We start from the raw sequence: 17,041 nt of genomic DNA, 5'->3' as shown, positions 1-17,041 counted from the left end.
GAGATGTTTGCGCATCTCCACGTGCTCTCCTGTGTGACCCCGCAAATCGCCGCTCCCACCCAAGCCTCCGTTTTCGCATCCTTGCATCTTTCAGCTTCCCCGCCAGGCCAGATGGGTGATGCTCCGAGGCGGGTCGAAGGTGGAAATGGTGCACAAAGCAGCAGCCCAAGCTCGGCTCAGCCCCAGGGCCCGAGTGGCCACAGGGACCTCAAGAGCCATTGCTCCCCAAGGTTTTCCACCGGGCCCCCGTTCCGCGGGGCCTCCAGGAGGGGCTTCAGACGTGTGTCCCGCTTGGCATGTTTGCCCAGGACACTGTAATTTAAGTGTGCGTGTGTGTGTGTGTGTGTGTGCGCACGAACGTTGGGAGCGAAGGACATTTTTCTCCTTAATCTCTTCTCTCTCCGTAGGAACTTCCTTCTCACCTCCCATTGCCTCTCAAACTACTCCACAAGAGAGCTTTATAAGTAAGGAGCAAAAGCCAATCGTGAGGGCTTCCCTGGTGGCGCAGTGGTTGAGAGTCTGCCTGCCGATGCAGAGGACACGGGTTCGTGCCCCGGTCCGGGAAGATCCCATATGCCGCGGAGCGGCTGGGCCCGTGAGCCATGGCCGCTGAGCCTGCATGTCCGGAGCCTGTGCTCCACAACGGGAGAGGCCACAACAGTGAGAGGTCCGCGTACCGCAAAAAAAAAAAAAAAAAAAAAGTGGGACCTGGCTTAGGTTTCAGAAGGGTCAGTCGCTCAGCCAAGGAGTGCTGTGTGCTGACCGGAGTTCAGCAAAGTTCCAGGCCTTACCTAGGGCAAGTTCAGGGACTTTCTCCTAAGGATGCACAGGTCCCTAGGAGGCCTCACGAAACTCACCCCCTTCACGAGAGAACATCCAGAGGGCCTAGGGAGGAGATAGATTTTTTTTCCCTGTAAAGCGCCACCAGGCTTTACAAAGATCACCTTATGGCCTTAGGGTTGGAACATGTTAGTGAATTTAGTTTTTTTAAAAAGAGACATTAAACATCTGTTGTTGTTGTTTTTTTAAATTAGACTTTCACTTTTATTGCATAAATACAATATCCTAAAATATTCTTTAATTCAATATGGCTAGATAAATGTGAGAAGGGAGAAGGAATTGAGGAAGGAGAGAGAGAGAAGGAATTAGAACATAAAGAGATAAAGGAAAATAGGGTAGAGTAGGAGGAGACATCTAGAAGGAAGGAAGAATGCTCTTATGATACCCTGCAGGTCGCTTGGACTATAGAATTCAAAAGGAGTGACCTCTTGCCAGCACGTTGTAAAAATTTAATATTTCTTTTTTTTTTTTTTAACCTTTAGACTGTTCAGATAGGTCACCACGCTCACTCTTTTATCCTGTCAACATTCATGGGATATTCTGCTATCCACAGGAGACCATGCGAGGCTCTGGGGACACAAAGGTGCAGTGCTCCAGGGTCTCCCAGTCGGGGGTCGGGGGAAGTAAGTGGAGCAGCCCAAGGAAGCAGTGGATGAGAGGGGACAGGCGCAGCACAGACAAGGAGCCGACCCAGCCTGAGTGCCGTGCAGGTGCAGAGGCACTTCCGGGTATAGGCACCAGTCGGGCTAAACCGAGAGGCTAGGGATGGAGTGGGGGCATTCCATGCAGAGCAAACAGCAAGAACAAGGGTGCAGATGGCCCTGCAAAGGCTCCAGGCTCAGGGACCCCAGCTCCCGGGGTCCCCTTCCCACTGAGCCCCTCCAGGGGTGTGCTGCTGGAAGAAAGGAGGGGCAGATCTCCTTTGGTCCTTGGAAATTCTGCCACAGAAATCCCTTCACCAACCACTCGCAGCTGACAGTTCTCCTGCAGCACATCTCGCCACGCCCGGGCCCTAGGACGGGGCTGGGTTAGTGCCCTGGACCTGAAGTACTGCCCTTAGTAAAACATAAGCCTCTGAGGCCTTCGCAGTCAGGCATCTCCAATCACGCTTAGCCTGGCTCCTGAGTGCCCCCCAAACAGCACCTCCATCCTCCCAGATCCCTGGGAGTCAGGACCCGGCCTCTTGGGGTCCTAATCTCCATGAGAGCAGTGGGAAAGTACATTCCCTGTCCTCTTAGGGCTCCCATTTCTGAGGGACCGGCCACCAGGCACAGCCTTGATGTCATCCAGTAGGTGCTGATTTTCCAGCTGAAGGGCCCTGGGCTGGGATTTCTACATAGCACAGTGTGACCCATCCAGAGCATCCAGGCCCCCTGAGCCTGGTGGGCACCAGCAGCCCTGCTGGCCAGCTTGACTGGGGGGGGCAGGCACCCTGAAACATCAGTGCAACAGCTCAGCTTCCTGTGCACACAGATCATAAAGTTCCTTCTCCCCCATGGGAGGGGTGCCGCCCCACACCCAGCCCACTGCGCTCATGCCCACTCCCATCTTCCCACTCCTGGTGGCAGAAGAGCTTGCCTGGCAGGCCCTGTGGAGGGGAGGGCAGGCAGCTCTGCCCCAGGAGCTGCGAGAAGACACCTGAAGCTGGGCCGTCCTTTATCTGGGAGCAGGCGGCTGCTGAATAATGAATTCAGACTGTCTGCACTGCTAGGCTGCGCACGGGCGCACAACTCACACACGCACAGATACACACACGCTGGGCTGACAACTTGGAGGGGTGGAGGTTGGCCAGGCTGTGAGTCGCTGGAAGGAGCAGCTCGGCTTGGTTGCCTTGGTCTCTGTGGGCAGCATCGGAGGGGAGAAGAGGCGGTGTGGGAGAGGAGGGAGGCACGTGTGCCGAGCGCCGTCCATCCACAGAGCTCACTCCTTCCCCAGCTGCTCCCGCACCAGCATGGCTCTGCTCGTCCACCTCAAGACGGTCTCCGAGCTGCGGGGCAGGGGCGACCGGATCGCCAAAGTGACTTTCCGAGGTAGGGACTCTCCTGTCTTATGGGGACCCCAGCTCCGGGCTGACGGGATAGGGCAGGGAGGGGAGGATGGATTGGAAAAGTTCTAGCAGGGTTGGTGCGATGAGTCTTCTCACGGGCAGCCATCTGCCCCTGACCTGACTAACCACTGTGATTTCTTGAAAATCAGGGTCCCCCACGTTTCCATGTCTGCATGTGTGTCTCTCCCTGCACTTGCCAATGTGCCAACCAGAGGGTTGTGGAGTCCTCTGCCTGCAGGAGGTCCTGGGGAGGCAAAAGTGAGGACCCCACCCCAGGGCTCAGGGGAACTCAGGGCTGAGGGACCCAACGCTGCGGAGTCTCCCTGGGCCCCTCCTCCTCTCCCTCTCCCTCCTGCAGGTTGATTTCCTTGGGCACAGAGTGGGGGTGGGGTGTACAGCCTGGAAGACCCGGGGGGCTCCTAGAAACCAGCATGATGGGGATACTGTTGGCTTCTCGCAGGTCTATCTGTGGTCAGGGATCCTATGAGCCCCACCAGCCTCCCTCTCTGTCGGTTCTCTTCCTAGCCTCCTTCCCTCTCACACATCCAGTGACCATTTACTATGATCTCTGTGCCAAGGCCAGGGGCTGGGCATGACCCAGGCCCTGCCCTCAATGAGCCCACATCCACTGGGACAGGAGGACCCGTGGGCAGACAATAGGGACAAGTGTGTGATACGATGAGGATGGGGACGAGTGTAGGGTGCAAGCTACAGAAGCAGCACCCTGACCCAGGCTGGGGGCAGGGTGGTCAGGGAAGGCTTCCAGGAGGAGGTGACACCTCAGCTGAAACCCAAGGGGACAGCAGAAAGGAGCAAGGTGAAGAGGTAAGAACAGAGCAGACAGAGGGGACAGGATGCCCAAGATCAGGAGGGGAGCTGGGACACGGGAACAGACAGATGCTCCATAAGCCTGGATCCGGGGGTAGGTGCGAGCTGAGGCAGGAGAGACAGGTAGAGCTGAGGAGGTAAGACTGCCTTCACCCCGGGGAAAGTGGGCAGCCCCTGAAGGTTTTGAGCAGGGAAAGACAAGGCCAGGCTTCCCTCTGCTTTTTACCCACTCACCTCTGCCTGTGCCTCTGCCTCTGCCTGGCCACAGCCCAGCCCCCTGGGCCAGGGGCATGTCTGGCAGCCTTTGACCAAAGGCCAGGGTGCTCCTCACTAGACATGGCCCTTTCTCCCCAGAGAGGGCTCTGAGGGTGGGGGCGGGGTGGGAGAGTAGGGGAGGAGCTGAGAGAACCCACCAGATTAAAGAGCAAAATGAGCATCAGGGCCCAGGCTGGACACACGTCTGCACCTGCATCAGGAGGGAGAGGTGAGACCACGGGGCAGCCCTCTCAGGACCTCTCCAGCAGCCACCAGGGCACCCACGTCACCCCCTCAGTCAGGCCAGCTCTGGGCACGAGGCCCTGGGTTGTCCACCCTGTGGCCTGTTGTGCGTAGGGACAGGCAGAGGTGGAGGGGATCGCGGTGTGCGTGCAAGCAGGAGGGAGAGGAATGGGGGCTGGGCAGCCTGTTGCTTCCCACACCCTCCCAGACTGCTTTCTCTGCAGCACCCTGGATCTCCGCGTGCCACCTGCCAGCTCGTGCTGCCTTTAGAAAAAGCAAGTGTGTCCTTTCATCTGTGACATGTGTCCCCGTGGTGGGCAGATAACACAGTATTTGGGTCTTTAGCTACAGGTCGCCGTGTTGTTGCTGCCATGACAGAACAGTTCCAGGCTGCACAAACCAGTCCCATTTGCAGGCAGAAAAACGAAGGTGTAAAGAGATCTGTACGGCCTTCGTGGAAGGACCGAAGCACAGTGGCCCCAGTTCACAAGACCTCATCCTAGCCCTGGTTGCTCCACCCTGAAAGCCTCTTTATCCCCTCCTGGTGAACTTGGGTTGAGCACCTTGTCTATCGGATGCCCACCTTTTTCCTTGGGCAGTGGGGCTGGTCCTCTAGCCTCAGTGGACCACACAGGAATTAGCCTATTTGCAACTCGTGCCCTCTGGACTGAGTGGAGAAATCCACTTCCAAGCTCCGCATCTGCAGCAGGTGACCGTAGGCAGAGCTCCTGGGGAGGGGGGTGGGCAGCAGGAACAGGCAGATGGCAAGCAGGTTTCCAGAAAGAGTCCTTTGCAAGAACCAGAGATGCCCCAGCCATTCACCTGTTGCTGCCAGCAGTTGACAACTATAGATGCCCCAAAAGACCAACACTAACTACAATTCAGAGGGAACGGACTCACTCTAGAATGTTCCACAGTGTCTCCTGCACACACAACCACGGGTGTCCAAGCAACTACCCTGCAGGGAGAAACGAGAAGCCAGTGGACGGTCAGAGGGAGATGCTGGCCCTGAGCTCCCCCGATCCCTTGAGTGAAGCTCAATGCCAGGTGGGGTGAGGGAGCACCAGCTGAGTTACTCGTGGCCCAGGTAGACCAGATCAACTGGTTGAAATAAAGCTTGACTTTCTGTGCTGCGCGACACAGGACACTTAGGAAAGAGCCCTATGGGGTTGTGGTAGAGAAATCTGTAGATATGGGGTCAAAAGCCCTGGGTCCTACCTGGGTTCTTCCACTTACTTCACCTCTCTGACCCTTAGTTTACTCACCAGTAAAATGGGTACAATGATAACATTCACTTCGTCAGGTTGCTTCAGTGAAAAAAATAGGTATGAAAGAGTCTTAAGGAAAGAGCATTCAAATGACCAATGTGTTTGTGAGACAACTGTTTCACTTCTACTTGGGGCAGCTGCTGGCTTCTGAGTCATCATCTCTCCAGCCCAGCTTCCTTCTGTCAGCCAGGAGTGAGGCGAGAGGGCAGCGTGCGAGATATAAAGCGGGGAGGAGGGCACGCCTGAGGGGCTCCCGACCTGTGCCAGGAGCAGGCAAATTGGCCTGGCCTCTGCTCTGTAGGGACCCCCAGCTAAGATGTTCCACAGGAACCCAGGCCTGGGGCAGACCACCCCTGAGACCCCTGTTCCCATGTGGGCTGGTCATGCTCCAGCTTTGTCCCCGGCCACCCCTCTTTTCCCTGCCATCCCAGGTCAGCTGGCCACCTACCCTGCGGCTCAGCGCACACCAGCCAGCTCCATCTGTAGCTCTTGTCTCTTACTGCTCCAGCAGCCACTCTTAACCTGGTCCTGCCCTCATTCGTTTGTTCACTGAATGTGCTGATATCTGTGGACAGGCCTGGAACCCTGAGGGGGACGAAGACACAGCCCCTAACCTGCAGGAGTCACAGTCCATTGAGTCAGACAGGAGACACCAGAAGGCCTGGACCCCAGTCCCCGTCATGCAAGTGGACCACAGGGCCTCGGGGCCTCTGCTTCCCATAAGCAAGATGGAGACCACGGTCCTCATTTAACGCAGAGGGGTGCAACCAGAATCAGGAGTGGGCTGTCTGGGAAGGAGCCATCTTGCCTGCAGGTCACTACTCAAAGGGAGGAAGTGTTAGCTTAAGCTGTCCTTTTTCAACCCCTGAAATAATTCCCAGCATCCATCATAGAGCCACGGAAGGCAGAGTGGGAAGGGCCTCTAAGATCCTCTAGTCCAACCTTCTGCCCAGTTCTCAGCCCCATCCAAGCCCCCAGGCATGGGTTCCTGGGCTGTCAGGGAACCAAGTGACAGACTGTCTGGGGCCAGCCTCCTGATCTTCCTTTACTCTCCATCCCTGAGTTTTCCTGCCAAAATACCGGCTTTAGGGACTCGATGGGTGAGATGGGTGATCTCTGGAGGCTGGCTCTGATCTCCACATAATTCGCCTGACCTGGTAATTGGCACAGACGTTTGCTTTATGGAGGCTCCCCGCTTGGCCCAGCTGACTTTTCTTCTTTGTTCCCTCCCCACATCACCCACTGGGTTCCCACTGCACTGAACTTCCTGCCATTCCCCAAAGATGCCAAGTCTTCTATACCTCCAAGCCTCAAGACGTCATATTTCTTCTGCCGTCTCCACCTTGAGAACTCCCGTTAATTCTGTGCACCCTTCAAGGCCCAGCACAGCCGTCACCTCCTCTGTGGAGCCCTCACCCTCCCTTGCAGTACTGTGTACATGCTCCTTCCACCTCTCAGCTAGGGCACTTTGTAGTTCAGAAACTGCCCCAGTTTGTATGCTGTACTAACCTCCAAGCACCTTCAAGACAGGGATCTGATCTTAGCTCTCCTAATTGAGCCCTGTGCTGAACCCTGGGCCAAGTCATCAAAATGAATACGAAACGGCATGTCTTTGAGGTACTCACTTGTTAGTGGGTTTAAATCCTTCTTCCTCTGTGACCCTGTCACTCTTTGGCTCAGTGTCCTCAACTGTGAATGTCCCCGCCCCCAGCTGTCTATCCAAAGGGGATCAGGAAGTGGAGGAATCAAGAATCCTGGCCCTAGCTCCCTGCATCGACCTCCCAACCCAGGGGATCTTTCAGGGCCCCAGAGGGAGGCTGACTTCATCTTCTAGCAAATGTTGGGCAGTCCAGCTATGGTCCTCAGGTCGGAAGCAAGAAAGGCTGCACAGTTCCCCTGGCCCTCCCGCTCCATGGCACATGCTCTTTCTGAGCATTGCTGCCTAGAGCACAAGGTACAAGGTGGGGCTTAAAGGAACCAGGTTCTCACAATCTGACAGGGGGGAAGAAATGTGCACAGACCTCATGGAGAAACACTGCCAGACACAGAGGGCCAAGGCACACTTAGGGGCGGGGCGTAAACTGCAACACGTTCAGAGGATGGCCGCTTGCTCCCAGCTGCAGAGGTCAGGGAAGGCTTCGTGAGAAGGCAGAGGAGAGGGTAGAGGAGGCGGGGAGGAAGCCCTTAAGCTGGGTCTTGAATAGCTGCTCGCACACGTGGAGATGCGGAAGGAGGGGCGAGGGAGGGTTGCTGGCGGAAGCAAGGGCATTCTGGGTGAGGGACTGACAGGACCAGAGGCCAGAGGAGGGGAACGCCACTTAAATCTGATGGCCAGGAAGCCACTAGGTTTGGCTACAGCAGAGGCTGCAGGTAGTAGATGGAGGTTAGAGAGCCTGGAAAGGAGCGCACGGCCGGGTGGGTGACTGCGTGCTGGGAAGGGGTTGGGGCCCCCGCCTGGGCACTGAGGACAAGATTCCCCTACTCCTGGCTGCTGCAGGGACCACCTCAGGCTCCAAATTAGATTTATTTTCCCACTAAAATGGGGGAACTCTCCACCTTGGTGAGAAATCGGATTTCTATCCGGAGACTTCTCTACCACCCCTGGTGAAGGAGGCGGAGTACCCCTGTGTCCCAGCCCTGAGATGCTCCTGGGACGCCTGGACCTGCCTGTGCACTCCAGCCCCGCCCAGCACCTCCTCTCTGGGAGGATGTGGGGCGGGTGTTGCCCCAGTGAAGGCGGCAGATAGAGGGAACCCTTAGGACAGCTTCTGCAGTGCACGCCTGGCTGTGGACACAGCTCTGCGCTTTTGAGGTGCCTGAGGGATTTACGCCACATCCTCCGCTCTTCCGAGCACTCCCAGGCCCCTCATCACCGGGGGAGTGGATCTTCTGTGCCTAAAGCCCTAGGCGGTCAATATCCTCTTCCCCCCGGGCCAGAGCAAGCCGCTGCAGACCTCGGAGAGCAGCAGAGGGTGCTGCATGTTCCCTAAGCTTCTCCTGCTTTGATGAGACAGGTGTGTTTTCATGCTATGGAAATGACCATATAACTGTCTTCGGCTGCAAACGGCCCTCAGCAAAAATGCTGCTGGAAGTCAACGTGCTCAAGGACAGACTTGCAAATAATTTCCCTGAATTGCAAAGTCTTGGTTACCTTACCCACCTTTACTGCTAACATAAAAGCTATATCCCTTCCACCTACTCCCATCCCTGAGTTTGATCTTTTTTTTTATTATTAACTTTTTAGAATGGAAAATCTAAAATATATACTCGAGTAGGGAGACTAGTATAAACGCCCCCAAGTTCTCCCCATGCAGTCCTAACAGCTGTCAACTCATAGCCAAACTTGTTTCATTTGTACCCCTTCCTTCTCCCACCCCCCAAATAATTTGGAAGTAAATCCCAAACACCACACCATTTCCTCTGTAAATATTTAGTGTATAGCTGTAAAAATCAAGGACTCAAAAAAAAACCCACCTATTATATCACTCCTAAAAAAGAAATAAATCCTTAATACTATCAAGTATTCAGTGATCAAGTTTCTGATTATCTCATTAATGTCATAAACTCTTTCCCAATTCATTAAAAGCTATATTTTAATGTGTTTCGTAAGTCAAGTATTTAATCATTCATTCACTCCTTCATTCATCCAGGTAATAATATTCATCAAGGACCAGTTATGAGCTAAGTGCTATTCCAGGCAATGGGGTGACAGCAGCCAATGAGACAGACAAGGTCCCTGCCCTCAAGGGGAAGACAGTCATTGCACAAGTCACTGGGAGTGGGATGAGTGTTCTGGAAAGAGAGGTACAGGTGCAAGGCAGCATGAGGCAAGAGAAGCCCACTCAGACCAGGAGCTCCAGAAGCTGCCCTGAGCGGGTGAGTCAACGAGATGAAGCTGGAAAAGTGCACAGGCCCAGAGAGGAGATCTTACTGAGCAGGGGATGGGCTGATATTTAAACACCCTTGAGAGGGGATAGCATTTTGGCAGAGACAAAACTCATGAAAGGCCCCATTCCAGGCAGAGGGGCTACTATCAGTACAGATGTGATGGTGTGGAGCCGTGTCAAGGGCTTGGGGAACAGGGAGTGCTGGCAGGGCCTGGGGTAGGAATGGGGTGGAGGGGAGGCTGGGCTCAAACACAGAGGGTCTTCAGTGTCACACTCTGGAGTTTGAACTTTGCCTTGTAATTGAGTGGGAGTCACCAAAGCTCTTGGCAAGAGGATGGGGTGGGAAGATCCGATTTGGGGATCTGGAGGTCAGGACCTCAGGCCAGGAGCCCAGGGAGGGGCAGTGGTACAGGCAGAGAGAGTTGTGCCTCAAAAGGGGGGCTGTGGGTTTGAAGAGAAGGGGTGACATCCGTTCAGAGGAGGAGGCAGCTCCGGGATTGGGAGTGAGCAAGAAGGCAGGACGAGGGTGCCACTGGATTTCATACTTGAGTAACTGGGTGGACAGTGAGGCCACCAGTGAAGCCGGGGAGCATACAAGGAAGAGCAGGTTTGGGGGGGCACGAAGAGGATGGGCTTGCCCGCAGGTCATTCTAGTGAGAATGTCCCCCAGGAAGCCCGAAATTTGCCTTGGTACCCTGAGTACCCAGGAAAGTGGTTGGAATCTGGTGGTTTAGGAGTCCAGGTGGCAAGTGAAGACGTAGGAGAAGGCGAGGTATGCCTAGTTCTTACGGGGCTGCTTTGGGATCAAATGAAAAAGTTGATATACATGAAAGGCTCTACAAACTGTAAAGTGCTGTAAAATGTAAGGATTATTCTAATTAGGGCCCCTCATGCTGCAGCCTTCTAGAGAGACAGAAAGAGAGTAGATTGTGACCCTGGGGATCCCATGGACCCAGGGATCTGGGGGGTGGGCAGGAGTTCTCCTTTGGACTCCTGCCAGTTGCTGACACCCCAAATTCTGCCAGACACGGAGATGATAAAGTGAAAAACACCTGGAGCCATCACCATCCGGGTGGGCTCCTCCAGGGCAGGCACCTCACCAGGTTCCCTGGGACCAGCACAGTGCCTGGCACAGAACAAATCTGAAACAGAAGCAACAGGAAGCAGCGTGGCCTGCAGGTGTGGCAGGACAGCCAAGCAGTTAGCAGCAGGGGACCCTGCAGCCCCCGAGCCCGGCAGCCCCTGGCAGTGATCTGTTTCTTCCACTGACAGTTCCAGAAAGGTTTCCTGAGACAGAGAATATCACAAGATCATTTTTACCTTTGGTCTCTTGTCTGCTTCCTACCTGGACTGATCCACCCCAAGAAGCTGGCTCAACAGTCTTTGCTTCTATTTTATTTTTCAAAACAGCAGGGCTCATCAACTTAGCTGGAAGTCAGTTTTCACTCACTGGATTTTTTTTTTTTCTTTTTTTTTTTTTTTGCGGTATGCGGGCCTCTCACTGTTGTGGCCTCTCCCGTTGCGGAGCACAGGCTCCAGACGCGCAGGCTCAGCGGCCATGGCTCACGGGCCCAGCCGCTCCGCGGCATATGGGATCCTCCCAGATCGGGGCACGAACCCGTATCCCCTGCATCGGCAGGCGGACTCTCAACCACTGCGCCACCAGGGAGGCCCTCACTGGATTTTTTTGAAAAGCCAAGGTTTAAGATAAAGTCAGGACTGCAGTTTTAACAATATTTTTCCCCCATTTAAGGATGTAAAAAGAGTCACACTCCCATCATGCTTCATTATATTCCCAGTGCCTGACACGGAGGAGGTACTCTGCACAGCTCATGGATCACTGAGACCACAGGCTTCTCCATCTGTCACAGAGGGGGAGAACCTAAGATGCAACAGCTGCTGAGAGTGTGGCTCGTGCTGTCCTAGGCTCGAGGGGAAACATCACACTCTCTCTCTGCCTCAGTGCCTGGGTCTGAAAGATGAGAAACAGAGTCATCAGTTAGTTACATGGCAAAATCATTTTGAGGCAGCACCTGGAAGGAAGCACAGGTTTGAGCTGAGCCAGAGATGGAGTTTATAATCCCTGCCCTGTCCCTGCCTCTCAGGTGAATCCCTCACCTAAGCCTGAGTTTCTACCATGTCCCTGGGCGTTAACAGGGTGAGGGAAGGGGAGATAAGTGAGTGGAGGTAAGAAATGATATTTGAATTAGATTTGTGGAAAACAACAGATGAGAGATAGATGGGGCCTCCATCTAGCTGAGAAGTGGGGGAAAAGGAAAAGACAGCCTCCCCTGTGAGATGCCCAGTGACTCTACAGAACCCAAATCTGGATCTCTGAGTTGCTGGTGATCTTTGGAGAGCACACTGTTTAAGGAACTTAAGGAATAGCTGTTTTCCTGGACAACTCCTTTTTAATTGAATTTCTTCATTCTACGGTCCCATCAACTGTCATTATGAAATTGAATAGTAGTGTTCCTCACAGGGGGAAAAAGTGTTATTACGAGAGAATCACAAACAACTAAACAATAAAATCATTAGGGACATAGAAGATTGGACAACATCATCAACCACATTGTCCTAATTGACATTTCTAGAACATTTCATCCCAAAACTGAAAAATACACATTCTTCTCATATGCACATGGAACACTTATCAAGACGGACCATATGCTGGGTAATTAAACAAGTCTCAATACATTTCAAAAGACTGACATCTTACAGAGTATATTCTCTGACCCCACTGGAATTCAATTAGAAATGAGTAACAATAAGAGATCTTTAAAAGCTCCAAATATTTGGAAATTAAACAATACTCTTCTAAATAACCTAAGGTCAAAGAGAAAACAAAAGCAAAATTATAAAACATTTCTAACTGGATGTTAATGAAAATACTACATATCAACATTTAGTTTTAAATACTTATAGCAGGAAAGAAAAATGCCTACAATCAATGATCTAGGTTTCTGCCTTAAGAAGCTGCTAAAAGAAAAGCAAAGTAGGGACTTTCCTGGTGGTACAGTGGTTAAGAATCCGCCTGCCATGCAGGGAACACAGGTTCGAGCCCTGGTCTGGGAAGATTCCACATGCCACGGAGCAACTAAGCCTGTGCGCCACAACTACTGAGCCTGCGCTCTAGAGCCCACGAGCCACAACAACTGAGCCCACGAGCCACAACAACTGATCCCGCATGCCACAGCTACTGAAGCCCGCATGCCTAGAGCCCGTGCTTTGCAATGAGAGAAGCCACTGCCATGAGAAGCCTGCGTACTGCAACAAAGAAGTAGCGCTTGCTCACTGCAACTAGAGAAAGCCCTTGCGCAGCAACGAAGACCCAACGCAGCCAAAGGAAAAAAAAAAAAGAAAAGAAAATTAAACCCAAATCCTAAAAACATTATGCTAAGTGTAATAAGCCAGGCACAAAAACCACATATCATATGATTCCATTTGTATGAAAAGGCCAGAATAGAGACAGAAAATGGATTCGTTGTTGCCAGGGGCTGGAAGGAGAGAATAGGGAGTGACTGTTAATGAGTATGGAGTTTCATGTAAGGTGATGAAAATATTCTGGAATTAGTGATGATGGTTGCACAGCCTTGTGAATATACTAAAACCACTGAATCGTACACTTTAAGTGGGTGAACTTTATGGTTTGTGAATTATGTTTCAATAAATAAAAATAAATACAATCTAAAATATTAAATCCCAGGATAATAAAAGGAGAGAAATAGAAAACCAACGACAGAGAAAACTAACAAAGCCAAAAGTTTGTTCTTTAAAAAAAAATTAATAAAATAGGTAAAGTGAACAAGGAAAAACAAGAAAACACAAATTACCAGTATCAGGACTGAAAGAGGGGATATCATTACATTAAAAGGAAACTGAGGGAATATTATGAATAATTTTATATTTCTACAGCACAGATGAAAGGAACGAATCCCTTGAAAAACAACTGACCAAAACTGACACAAAAAGAAATGGAAAACCTAAAGAACCCAGTATCTATTAAAGAAATCAAGTTTGTAATAACAATGATAATGATGATGATGGCGGTGGTGGTGGTGATAAACTGCTTTTCCATAAAGAAAACTTCAGGTCTAGACAGCTTCACTGGTAAATTCTAGAAAATATTTAAGGGAGAGATAATGCTAATCTTATACAAACTCTCAGAAAATGGAGAAGGAAGAGCACTTCATAATTCATTTTATGATGCCATAATCTGATAAAGACCTTATACAAAAAGAAAATTAGAGCCCAATATCCCTCATGAACAAAGATGTAAAAATTCTTACCAAAATATTAGTCAGTTGAGTAGCAATATATGAAAGGGGTAACACATCATGACAAGTGAGTTTTATCCCAGGAATGCAAGGTTAGTTTAAAATTGGAAAAATAATGACTGGCTAGAACTCCAGTACAATGCTGAATAAAACATGAGGTGGGAGTGGACAACCTTGCCTTGCTCATGATATAGATATAGAAATGGCCAATAAACACATGAAAATGTGACCAACATCATTAGTCATCAGAGAAATGAAACTCAAAAACCAAAATGAAATACATCACATGCACTGAAACGTAAAAGTCTGACAATAACCAAATGTTGGTGAGGATATAGAACATTTCTTTTACATTGTGGATGGGATTGTAGAATAGTATAATCACTTTGGGAAAGTGTTTGACAGTTTCTTCTAAAGTTAAACATACACCTATGCTATGAGCCAGTGATTCTGCTTTTAGGTATTTCCCCAAAAGAAATGAAATGATAGGTCAACCAAAAAACTTTTGCAAGAATGTTCACAGCATCTTTACTCGCAACAGCCTGACAATGAAAGCAATCCCAAAAGTATGAACAAGAAAATGGATCAACAAGTTGCAGTCTATTCATACAACAGAAATTGCTCAACAATACAATTAAATGAATTACCGATATATACAACCATGTAGATGAATCACAAAAGCATTACATTGACTTCAAGAAGCCAGATACACAAAAGTACATTCTGTATGATACCACCATTTACACAAAGTTTAAAATCAAGAGTTAGAAATCAGAGCAGTGGTTTACGTATGAGGGGTAGAGACTTATGGAAAGTGGGGGATGAGGGAACATCTTGAGGAATAGGAATGTTCTTTTTTTAACGTTTTATTTATTTATTTATTTATTTATTTATGGCTGTATTGGGTCTTTTTTGCTGTGCGGGCTTTCTTTAGTTGCAGCGAGCAGGGGGCTACTCTTCATTGTGGTGCACGAACTTCTCATTACAGTGGTTTCTCTTGCCACAGAGCACAGGCTCTAGGTGCAGGGGCTTCAGTAGTTGTGGCACATGGGCTCAGTAGTTGTGGCTCACAGGCTCTAGAGCGCAGGCTCAGTAGTTGTGGCGCACGGGCTTAGTTGCTCCGTGGCATGTGGGATCTTCCCCGACCAGGGCTTGAACCCGTGTCCCCTGCACTGACAGGAGGATTCTTAACCTCACAGTGGTTCCAGGATGTAGGCTCGTCCAGGATAATTGCCGCCAGTTTAGAGATGATGGCTCTGAGACCCCGGGGATTGAATAGCCAGCTCCAGCCCTCCTAGCCTCAGCTGCGGCATCAGGCCCCAAACCTGAGTAAGCCTGGCTTTTTTCTGCACACAGGGATGCCTGGGCCCTGCTTCCCCACACTTGTGGGAGTAACTGGCCTTCGAAAAGGAACAGGCTGATTGGAACTGGCGGGGAATTAAACCTGCAGGGCCACCCTCTTGAGGTGCTGTGGAGGAACAGGGGGAGAACAGATGCTGGGGACGTCACAGCATTGCAGCAGGGAATAGGTGATTACCAGGCCACCCTCCATACAGGCCATCCCAGGCACTGCAGACAGTGAGGTCTGGCTAATGTTAACTAACGCAAAGAAATAATAGTGACGGGTCTGAGTCACAAGCAGGGTGCTTTGCGCTATTTCTCAGCTCACACTAGGAAAAGAGTAATGTCAGGTACTGATACAGCCCAGAGGGCTAGGTCCTGGGCAAAACCATCATGTCCCTGAAGCTTGTCCTCAGGACACTGTCTTTCCCCTTAACGGTCCACTCCCCCCACCCTGTGCCCTCTTAGGACCCCCCAGTCCAGGTCTTCCTTTGGGGGGCTGCTCCCCAAGGGGAGGCACTTTTCATTCTTCCCTTCACCATCAGAACACACTTGTCCTGTGTCCCACTCCTTCCGGGCTCCATTCTCTGCTTCATCCTTTCAAACCTTTGCTCACCCCTTTCTCTGCCTGAAGTCCCGTCATCTCTCTCTCTTCCCCCCAGTGTCTCTGCATTTCTAGATTCCATCCGAACTTCCAGTGTAAATGCCCATGGCTCTATAACACCTTCTTTGATCTGCTAAGTTGAGGTCACTTCTCTTTTTCCTGTGTTCTCAATTTATTTATACTTGTTTTGCATGCCAACGACCAAATTTTGCCTTATGTACTAGCCTTTTACATGCCTGACCTGTCCCCCTTCTGGATTGTAATAAGATTCTTCAGGTATTCTAATTATCTTTGTACAACTGCTGGCCCACCATCCTCCACGGCCAAATGGCTGTGCTGACCCAGCAGAAATAAAAGACACTCTTGTGTGTGGGAATGAACGAATGCACACCGGCTCACAGCCCAGTCCCTATACGCCTGCCAGTTCTCAAGGTCTGGCTCTAGCAAAGTAAACTGTCTGGAAGAGAGAGCTGTTTGGTGCAGATGGGGATGTTTTGTCCCCTTAAGTCACATCACATGAAAGCTAGCACTCCATCCTGCATTATGAGACAAGAACGTCATTTAGGGGAGTAGTAGCCGTATGGATATTGTAAAATGGCAAATAACATACAACTGACTTCGATTAAGCTTTGGACTTCTGGACCCCTCCATCTGGGTATATCTGATGTCATGGCACTTATTACAGTGTGATCACAGAGTCTGCTATTCAAACTTCATTTATCGACTCAAGGAGGATTTTATTTCAGACCAAAGAGCTCAGCTATCCCATGAGCCTCCGAAGGAACGAAGGATGCTGTTCAATTTTCCCCACTTAATCTCCTGCTCAGTCTATCCACAAAAGCCTCTCCACAGCAGGGAACAGGCTATTTCCTTTCTCTCCAGACTTATTCTCAACCTCAGTGGCAACAAAGGTGATTGGATATTGGGATTTTAAATGGTTTTGTCTGAAAGTCATTTAATATGGAACTGAAATGTCGACAAGACTGGTATTGAGTAGAGTAGATGTTAAGTGGAAACGAACTTGAAACGAGAGTTGGGGTGAGTAATCCCCACTGATAACTTGGAAGGGGTGACAGAGGTCCCCTGGCTCTGCCCTAATGAATAGAAAAGGACCACTGGAATTATCCCTGTCACTGTTTGTACAAATCCTCCTAAAAAGTGGCTGTCCAAAAATGCTTAAGGACATTCTGTTTTCTTAATAAGTGGTCCTTTCCACCGTTCTGTGCCATTGATTTGATTTTTTTTTTCAGCAAACCTTTTTTTTTTTAATATCTAGAGGTAAAATTTAGCTCATCCGGTTTGACAATATTCACCACATTTAAATCCCCGGGGCCTGAGCAATGAGGTTTTACTGCTTTTCAGAACACAGCCCTGATGTATAAATTTTGCAATGGCTGATTTCACAGTATTTTACATCTTTTCCAACAAGGCTATAGGAAATACACAAGCAG

General features: G+C 50.5%; 1 protein-coding gene across 3 annotated transcripts in view; it reads left to right on the top strand.

The window, feature by feature from the left end:
- Positions 1 to 2,791: 2,791 nt before the first annotated feature.
- OTOF (otoferlin) overlaps positions 2,792 to 17,041 on the top strand; it is a 90,164-nt gene continuing 75,914 nt past the window's right edge. For all 3 annotated transcript variants that reach the window (XM_060116656.1, XM_060116654.1, XM_060116655.1), the window contains exon 1: positions 2,792 to 2,870. In XM_060116656.1, coding sequence (XP_059972639.1) covers positions 2,792 to 2,870 — 79 coding nt within the window. The remainder of the gene's footprint in view (positions 2,871 to 17,041) is intronic.

Source organism: Mesoplodon densirostris, chromosome 14, assembly GCF_025265405.1.
Source record: "Mesoplodon densirostris isolate mMesDen1 chromosome 14, mMesDen1 primary haplotype, whole genome shotgun sequence".
In the NCBI taxonomy this organism is placed as follows: Eukaryota; Metazoa; Chordata; class Mammalia; order Artiodactyla; family Ziphiidae; genus Mesoplodon; species Mesoplodon densirostris.
This window is presented reverse-complemented; position numbering and strand designations above follow the sequence as displayed.